Source organism: Corylus avellana, chromosome ca5 (genome assembly GCF_901000735.1).
Source record: "Corylus avellana chromosome ca5, CavTom2PMs-1.0".
NCBI classification, from domain to species: domain Eukaryota; kingdom Viridiplantae; phylum Streptophyta; class Magnoliopsida; order Fagales; family Betulaceae; genus Corylus; species Corylus avellana.
Genome location: NC_081545.1, coordinates 31,799,436 through 31,808,533, shown reverse-complemented (window position 1 = coordinate 31,808,533; position 9,098 = coordinate 31,799,436). Strand labels below are relative to the sequence as shown.

General features: G+C 36.4%; 1 protein-coding gene and 1 pseudogene across 1 annotated transcript; both read right to left on the bottom strand.

The window, feature by feature from the left end:
* Positions 1 to 568: 568 nt before the first annotated feature.
* LOC132182637 (malonyl-CoA:anthocyanidin 5-O-glucoside-6''-O-malonyltransferase-like) lies at positions 569 to 2,229 on the bottom strand. Its single transcript, XM_059595939.1, has one exon. It carries the CDS (start codon positions 2,141 to 2,143, stop codon positions 776 to 778), a length of 1,368 nt encoding a protein of 455 aa, XP_059451922.1. The 5' UTR covers positions 2,144 to 2,229; the 3' UTR covers positions 569 to 775.
* A 1,419-nt stretch (positions 2,230 to 3,648) lies between these two features.
* LOC132182147 (malonyl-CoA:anthocyanidin 5-O-glucoside-6''-O-malonyltransferase-like) lies at positions 3,649 to 4,924 on the bottom strand (annotated as a pseudogene).
* Between the last annotated feature and the right edge of the window lie 4,174 nt (positions 4,925 to 9,098).

Here is a 9,098-nt window from a genome sequence, read left to right as displayed (position 1 = left end):
CATCAATATATATATATATTATTCCTGATAGGAATTAGGAATGTGTAATAAATGGATTTTTAATAAATCGCATTGATTCTTCATTTAGTTTATTACTTTCAGCTTCAGGATGAGTTATAAACAAGCATTATTATTTCATCAGTAATTGTGTTGATCAATATTGGTTTTTCCTAACACCGTTGATCAAGCTAATTACTCTGTAGTGAGAGTGACTGGGCTGACCAAGACCACCCCAAAACAGATTCTCTCCATTTCAGCCATATATTCAGGCAAAAGGCTCCAAAAATTTAGATAAAATAGTCTTTCTCTCACCTCATGTTACACGTGAAGATATTCAACATGAGACGAATTCTCCCACTTGTAATAATAGAGAGTCTAGATAAGATTGTATCTATGGATAGCTTCTAGATATATGTGAATTAATAGAAGTTCTTCGATCCACTTGTATTTTGAATTCTAGATTATCTAAGTCTTACACGATTACTCACAAAATCTCTGGTATAAATATATTCCATACGAATATATTTAGGTTTTCAAACTTTGACCAAGGGCAATTGGTCAATACGAATTAATTACCATTTTATTCCTCGACCTACCATTTTGCGCCGATTGAAAAGAAAACAAAAACAAAAGGGGCGAAGCTCCATATCCAGTGGAACCCAAGTTTTCAACTCGATCAACAAGCTCAGACTATACCAAACAAGATCAGAAACAACAAATTAAACTAAAAAAACAAACTTCCAGACTCTATAGCTCTACAAGGATTAATGCGACTTTAAAGAGCTTCAAGACCTCTGGAAAATAATGAAGCAAAAACTTCCATTTCCTGTTTCTTCAAAGCCAATCCTATTTCAATTCCTCCTCCACCATCTCTACTATCCGAAAGACATATCGCTCCTGTTCTATCTATGGAAATCATCTCCACCTTCCTAGGCCTTCCCCACCCAAAATCAGTATTGTAAAGCTCAAACCGAGGTGATCCGGCAATTCCAACCAATCTCTGAGTCTTTATAGCGAATACCATCGGCAGCCAGTTTTCAGACCCACTCAGGACCCCATCATCCAAACTTGTTATAGCTTCACAGATAGCATTTACGGCAACAACTACCCCATCTTCCCCCAATAGCTCATTTCTTTCCGCAATCGGTGTACGAGCTCCAATGCAGTTTCCAAAATAAGTCGCAGGGATAGGAGCCTCCATTCGACGTCTGGCGTCCACGCTAATGCCAATAATGAATTTGGCGTCCCTTACTCCTTCAGCCTTGGCCAAGCAAACCCACGTGTAGGCACATGTTATTGTATATGTTGATAATTGAAGTGGCTGTTTTTGTTGATTCTTCTCCTCCAGCATGGTGGTTATCAATTGCCTGAGCTTTTGGATTTTTGCGCGACTCAACTCGAATGTGCCTCGTACAACATCCGGGGGAGTTTTGAGTTCCCATACCTTTAGGCTCTTGTTGTTTGGGCCGCCATGGTTCATCCAATGGTTCAGGAAGATTCCCTCCAGCCCAGCCGGGTCCTTGATGACCGTCCTGTCGTAGGATGGTGTTAGCTCCGGTACCATTGACAAACCGCCATGTTTGCACAAGTTAGCCCATGATTTCATGAACATGGTTGAGCTTTTGCCGTCGAGAACAGCATGGTGTGCGGTGATTCCGATACAAAACCCGCAGTTTGAGAAGATTGTGACTTGCAACGCCAACACCTGGGCTTGTTCATGGGATGTTGGCAAGTGGGGTACGAGGGAATGGTATTCCTCTGCTTCAACAAAGCAATTGTTCCCTGAGAGAAGGTAGAAGTCGGCCCTGGACTCAGCAAGAGTTAAGGAAACCGAATCGCCCTCTATGTAGTTGATGATGGGTTTGTGGGAGTCCTTAGGCCAGGTGAGGGTTCCGGCAAGAGGGAGATAGTCTTGGAGGGTGAGGGAGAGCGAGTGTTTGAGTTTTGGAAGAATGGAATCCAAGAAGGATGCGTTTGTAGGAGGGATTTCATAGAAGAAAACTCGCTGGACTGGGGGGAATCTTAGCCAGAGTATGTCAAATAAGGTGAAAGGAAGAGAGCTCGGGCTGGCCGAGTCTGGTGAGGTTGGTGGCGGCGACACCCGGAAAACGTCGACTACTTTCACCGAGTTATTGGGTGCCATTGATCGCTCAAAGAAATGCTCTTGCAAGTAGTCGATCAAATTATTTTGAAAATATAATTCCACTCTTGTAAGTAAGCGATTTTTAAATTAAATTGCTTACCCTTATGAAAAATGTCAATGATAGCCATATAAATAGTACATGTAGAAAAAAAAAAAAAAAGTAGTACAGTTAATTCGTCCTTGCTGTGTGTCCCTTTCATACTGCTCAGCTATTCCCTTTGAACTTGTACTGTAATGCAATAGTGGGTCGTAAAGCAAAATGTTTGACAATTTTAGAAAGAGACGATAATTTATTGGGAGGATAGAGTGCTGTCCACATCTTTACTGCAAAACTTCCATAAAGGAAGGATGATGGGCACATGATAGCTGGGGTGATCCAACCTCTTACATGAATCATTGAGAATAGTCAAAATACAACAACTTACGTCTACCTAATAAAGGGCCATGATACTAAGATCGCCGCCGTACATAAAAAGTCATACACGCTAGACTTTTTTTATTTTTTTTAATAATTATATTTTCCTGGTGTGCATCACGTCGGGCGTGATGTTTAACATCACCCGCAAGTACATGTGGAAGAATACTGGTAGAAAAATCTACCACCCACAATTGTTTATTTGGTAAATGTAATGCAAGTTTTGCTAAACTATCAGCCCCCTCATTGGCTTTGTGTGGAACATGCTTCACCTGTCAATTCTTGGAACTGCTCCAACTGTAGGGGTGGACCATTTTTTTTAAAAAAATAACATCAAAATATTTTAATTTTTTTACTTTTTATATTACATCATTCACTATTTTTTATTATTCAAATAAAAAAAATCACTACAAATCAAAATTTTTTCACTTTTTTCACTTTTTTATACTAAACATTCTTTTTTTTTTCTTCACATTAGTCTATATCAATTATAGTGTCTAAGCCAACCCATTTACCAAACACCACGGTTATGGGATGGGGTCCCTGACAACCCCAACCCAAAAAAAAACCCTTAAGAAAAAAATAAATAAATAAAAAAACATGTAATGGCCCTTCGAAAATTAGTGTTCAACCCCCAAAAAATTTTCGTCCCTAAAAATTTGTTCCCATCCCTCATTTAGTCATTTCTTTTTCTTTTTATTTTATTCCTCTCCTCTCCCCATCTCCCATCTTTCATCTTTTCTTATTTATTTTAGGGTTAAATGCTAAATTGCCCCTTAAGGTTTCAGCTCTTTATTTTTTTGCCCCTCAAAGTTTCATTTGGATCATAAGAAGTACCTGTGATTTTCATAAAGACCAAAATGATACCTCTATTAAAAATTCATTCAAAACTTAATGAAATGCTACGTCAGCACCACTCATATGTCCTAAAAAAATTAAAAAATTATATATTTTTTTTAAAAAGAAAAAAAAAAAATTGGGAGTGGCCACAAGGAGCCCAGGGTGGCGCAAACCACCCCCATACGTCTGAGCATGTTAAACCCCTCAGAGGAAGATTCAATGTTGCTCATCGCTCTGTCAATGTTTCATGTTAAACCCACGTGTAGGTACATGTTATTGTATAAGTTGATAATTGAAGTAGTGGTTGTTTTTGTTGATTCTTCTCCTCCAGCATGGTGGTTATCAATTGCCTGAGCTTTTGGACTTTTGCACAACTCAACTCGAATTGCCTCGTACAATATCTGGGGGAGTTTTGAGTTCCCATACCTTTAGGCTCTTGTTGTTTGGGCCGCCATGGTTCATCCAATGGTTCAGGAAGATTCCCTCCAGCCCAACCAGGTCCTTGATGACCGCCCTGTCGTAGGATGGTGTTAGTTCTGTTGCCAAGGACAAATCGCCATGTTTGCACAAGTGAGCCCATGATTTCATAAACATGGTTGAACTTTTGCCATCGAGAACGGCATGGTGTGCGGTGATTCCGATACAAAACCCGCAGTTTTTGAAGATTGTGACTTGCTTGCAACGACAACACCGGGGCTTGCTCATGGGATGTTGGCAAGTGTGGTACGAGGGAATGGTATTCCTCTGCTTCAACAAAGCAATTGTTCCCTGAGAGATGGTAGAAGTCGGCACTGGACTCGACAAGAGTGAAGGAAACTAAATCGCCCTTTTTGTAGTTGATGATGGGTTTGTGAGAGTCCTTAGGCCAAGTGAGGGTACCGGCAAGGGGGAGATAGTGTCGGAGGATAAGGGAGAGCGAGTGTTGAGTTTTGGAAGAATGGAATCTGTTGAAATTAGTTGCTCATATTAATACTAGTGGAAGGCTAAGTAGACAGAAGTGGAGTAAACGTCGCAGGAGTCTACTGGCCCATGGGCGTAATTAAGTTTACGGGGGAACGATTAGGTTGTGGGGGTGTGGGGGCAACGCCCCTGCGGTACGGTACGGGGTATTTTGGAGATTTTTTTAATAAATCTGTACAATTAGGGTTTAGGTTTTTTCTTTTTCTATATATATGTATGATGTAACCTTGAATCATTAAGAGTAAAAATACAACCGCCTCTCCGTGGACGTAGGCAAATTGCCGAACCACATAAATCTGTATGTCGACTCTCTCTCTCTCTTAATCTCTCTTTTTTCGATTATATATTGTTGATCAATTATTGTGCATGTAACCACATAATCCAAGAAGTGTGCGTTTGTAGGAGGGATTTCATAGAAGAAAACTCGCTGGACTGGGGGGAATTTTAGCCAGAGTATGTCAAATAAGGTGAGAGGAAGAGAGCTTGGGATGGCCCAAGTCTGGTGAGGTTGGTGGCGGCGACACCAGGGAAACCTCAAGTATTTTCACCGAGTTATTGAGTGCCATTAGAGGATCGGAAGACGCTCAAAATAGTGCTCCTTTTTGAGCTTCCCGCAACCTTTCCTTTTTGTACTCGAGAGATATCTATATATATATATAGACCATCAGCAATGTGTGGCTGACCTATAAGTTTTGGCAAACATTCACATTGTTTGTGGATAAGTCATTGGAAATCTTTATAAAGAATAAACAATCATCTTTTATGAAATTGGTTTTATGAGACGAGTTAGGTCTACGAATTTCTTCATAGTATCAGAGCTTACTACAAAACAAATGAGGCCCATACTATTTACCTCCCAACAATGAGCAAGAAAAATATCGGTCTGCATATGAGAGAGGGTATTAAGAAATATTCTCACATTACTTGTGGACAAGATCTTGAACATCTTTATAAAGAATGAACAACCATTTTTTTATTAAACCGATTTTATAAAATGAGTTAAGTCCACGAATTTTTTCAAGAAGTTGAATCATCACAAGATGGTTGCAACTTGCAAGAAGCTGTTAAAAAGGATAGTACGACCCGCGAAAAGTAAAGCTTTTACTTACCATCCCATTGAATTTGTAGAATCATCTGCACCTAACATTTCACTTCAAATCTTCAATTGATTCGAAATGGATTCTCTCCATTTCAGCCTTATATTCAGGCAAAAGGGTCCAAAAGTTTAGATAAAATTGTCTCTGACCTTTGAAAAATGGGCCAATGACCTGCACCTCTTCCTTTCATTCAATAATCCTAAAAAATGAAAAGAAGACCCTTTTTTTTCCACATGTTTCTGAGAAATTTGCTTCAACTGTAGTCACTAAGTGGCAGAGCCAGGACTTTAATTATTATTTTAGAAAATATAAATATAACATACAATTTAGTTATTATTTAAAGCTTAATCAATGTAAAAGATTTATTACAAATTTACGTACTTGAAACTTTTTTTAAAAAGAAAAGTAGGAAAAAAAGTAAGTTGAATTGTTTAAGGGTTGAACGTTGAATTTAGAAGAATTTGCAAATTGTTAATGACTTCTCATTCTCTAATTTGTCAAATAGGCAAATTGCAGTTTAGCACTCAGTATTACAGGTTAATCGTTATTTATTTATTTTTTAATTTTGAAATAAAGAGTAGCTGTGTTTTAAATATATAACTAGATTACTAATGGCATATATGTTGGGTTTTTGAAAAACAACCACCCAAAAATAGTATAAAGACGAACTGATAAATGTATTTTCAAAAATGGTTAAATTATTATTATCGAAAACAGCATGTTTTCAAACATAGAACATCAATATGATAAGTTTAGATAAAACAAAGACACTTAGTAGAAAAAAATAAAAATAAAAAATAAAACAAAACTACTGAAAATGGATCTTTGTAAGTTGTAGCTACTTTTTTTATGCTCTGAAAACAATTTTAAAAAATAATTTTAAGGGAAACTTAGCTAAATAGATCCTACGCACTACTAGGTGTAAGCTTTGAATTAGAAAAGTCAAATCAATTGTTTAAGAATATGAAATATGATTTGCAGTTTGAAAGTTTCACACCTTGTATCAAACAAAGCGCCTAAAGCTAAGCTAGTAGGTGTCGTGTGACTTTCAAACTGAGTCATGTTTATGAATATTAGTAAAACGGCGCGTATTATACTGCTTAAACGGAGTGTTTTGTTAAAAAATAAAAAACTTCATCTTCAACTTTCGTTCTTTGTCTTCAACATTCATCTATACTTTAACCTAATTTTTAAACCACATGAACAGAAAGAAAATCAAGCCATCGAGTCATAAATCCTGGTGCTCTTAAAAAATATTTGTTCCCTTATAAATAAATAAGGGTGGGCAACTAAGGCATTCTAAAAAATTCTACCAGAAAGTAAGGGGATTTTTGGGAGGTGAGGGGAGGCATTTGACCCCTCTCAACCCCACTCTCCCTCTCTCTGCCCCCTGACCGCAGTGACCCTTTCAATAATCACAAAAAATAAAACAACTTTTACTTGAATCGCATGTCATCCCACCATCCACTAACCCTATTAAAATATATAAATTATCAAAAGATGAAGGGGGGAGGGGGGCGACGGGGTGTGGTCGTGCCAACACTAAGAATACAATTTCACCTCGAGACATGCTACGTATGTTTTCGTTTTCATGATGTTTCTCTCATTTTTTTACTTTCTAAAATTATTATTAAATTTGTAAAGTTCACATGTAGAATTCATACGAGGTTACGCATTTAATAATAATTTTAAATTTAAAAAAGAAGAAATGAATCGATTCTCTTTCACCTTAGCCTTGTTATCTTGTCACACACTACAAAAATTCAAGGGTTTAATGGCATTTAAAAAGTGACATTTGTAGAAAATGTCATTAAATTGTGACTTTTTTACTGTTCAAATGTCACTATTCATAAAATAGTAACGTTTGAATAGTGTTATTGTTTACACATTACTAATCACTAATGTATAAATAGTAATTACTATTCACATGTCACTAATCACGCGTGAATAGTGATGTATAAACAGTAAAACGTATCAAAATTTGAAAATATTGGTGCCCAAAATTTGCGTTTAAAACAACCATTTACAGTAAAAAACAATAAAAAAATTCCACTTTCACCCAACACGGATAAAACTTTTTTTTTTTTTTGTTAAAAAAAAATTTAAATATTTATTATATATATTTTGGTAAAAATTATTTTTTTTTTTTATAATTTTTTAAAAGGTAGTGACATTTGAATAGTGCAAACTGCAAAACGACACATTTATAAGGTGCCGTGCACTATTCAAACGACACCATTTGAATAGTGACATTTTGCTGGAAATGTCACCAAATAGTGTCGTTTTTCATTGTTCAAACGACACTAGCCCATTTCTAGTCTACTTTTTGCCATTTTGAAAAGGTCACTATTTGAATGTCACTAACCATTTAATGACGTTTTTTTTTTTTTGCCCAAAAAGGTCATTATATGTAAGTCACAAAACCAAGGAATTTTTGCAATATGATATGTAGTTTATGTGTTAGTGATCCATTTCAAAACTTTAGACACAAGAATACAATGAAATTAGGATCTGGTCTATATTAATATAATGAGCGGCTTCTACATTAGCAATATAATATATTTCGGTGAATAGAAGCACCCATGAAACCAACATCTCTCTAAATTGTATATTTGTATTACTAAGAAGAAAAAAAAAAAGATTCAACCATGGCTGATTTGCAAGGCTACATCGTACTTTCTCTCTTATGGCTAGTCTCCAATAGGCCTACAAAACGAGCGTATCAGTCCTCGAGAAACATCTATAAAATAGGATAAAGTGTAACTTAAAGTCTTGACATTTTTGGGCTACCAAATCCTCTACCCTTAAAACAACCGTTAACCAGAAAAAATAAAAAATAAAAAATAAAATCATTCGCAATATACACACAATTCCGAGCTATACGAGCCTTAATTCCGTGGAATACATAAAGAATTAAAACCCTTGACAGCCCAAGTTAAGGAGTTAATGTAGTATTTAACAAAATTAAAGGATAATAAACAAAAATACAAAAGCATTTTGCTTTCGTAGTCCAGTTGTCACATTCCTATGTGATCCAGCCCAGTCTTGCTGGGTGAAGATTATTAATATAACATGACACGAAATATCTTGGTGGATTAGGCCCAGTCCGTACGTGGGACATTTCCCAAATCATAGAACCGACACTGGGCTACTTGCCCCCACCCCAAAAATGAATTGGGCCAGCTTCACATCAAATTTCAACATGAAAAATGATCAATTGGACTAATCTATCTTTAAAAGGGTGAAATAGGTTGCAAATAAGCCTATAAACTACAAGGGTCGGGCAGCCCCAACAAGAGCATTAAAACAACCAGAAATCAATACAACAAACCTAAAAACGACTTTATAATTATCTAAATTGAATGAATGGTTGATAAGAAAAATGTCTATTTATTAAATTTCTGCCCGAATATTCACCCAACTCGGCTGTTGATTATTCCACGGTAAATGATATAACAAAAACAAGTAAAACGTTGAAGTTACCAGAAAAATCATATATATATATATATATATGGTCGCAAAGCAATCAATGCTTTTGTTAAATTTATAGACATGAGAAGATGAGCTTCGTTTTTGCCATGGCAATTATGTGAGACATGGGAACTTTCTCATTTTTTCTATTGCAATTATAGAGCTTCCATGC

Bases quoted from the DNA above. Each gene is read 5' to 3' on its own strand.
- LOC132182637 (XM_059595939.1), bottom strand. From the start codon at position 2,143: ATGGCACCCAATAACTCGGTGAAAGTAGTCGACGTTTTCCGGGTGTCG.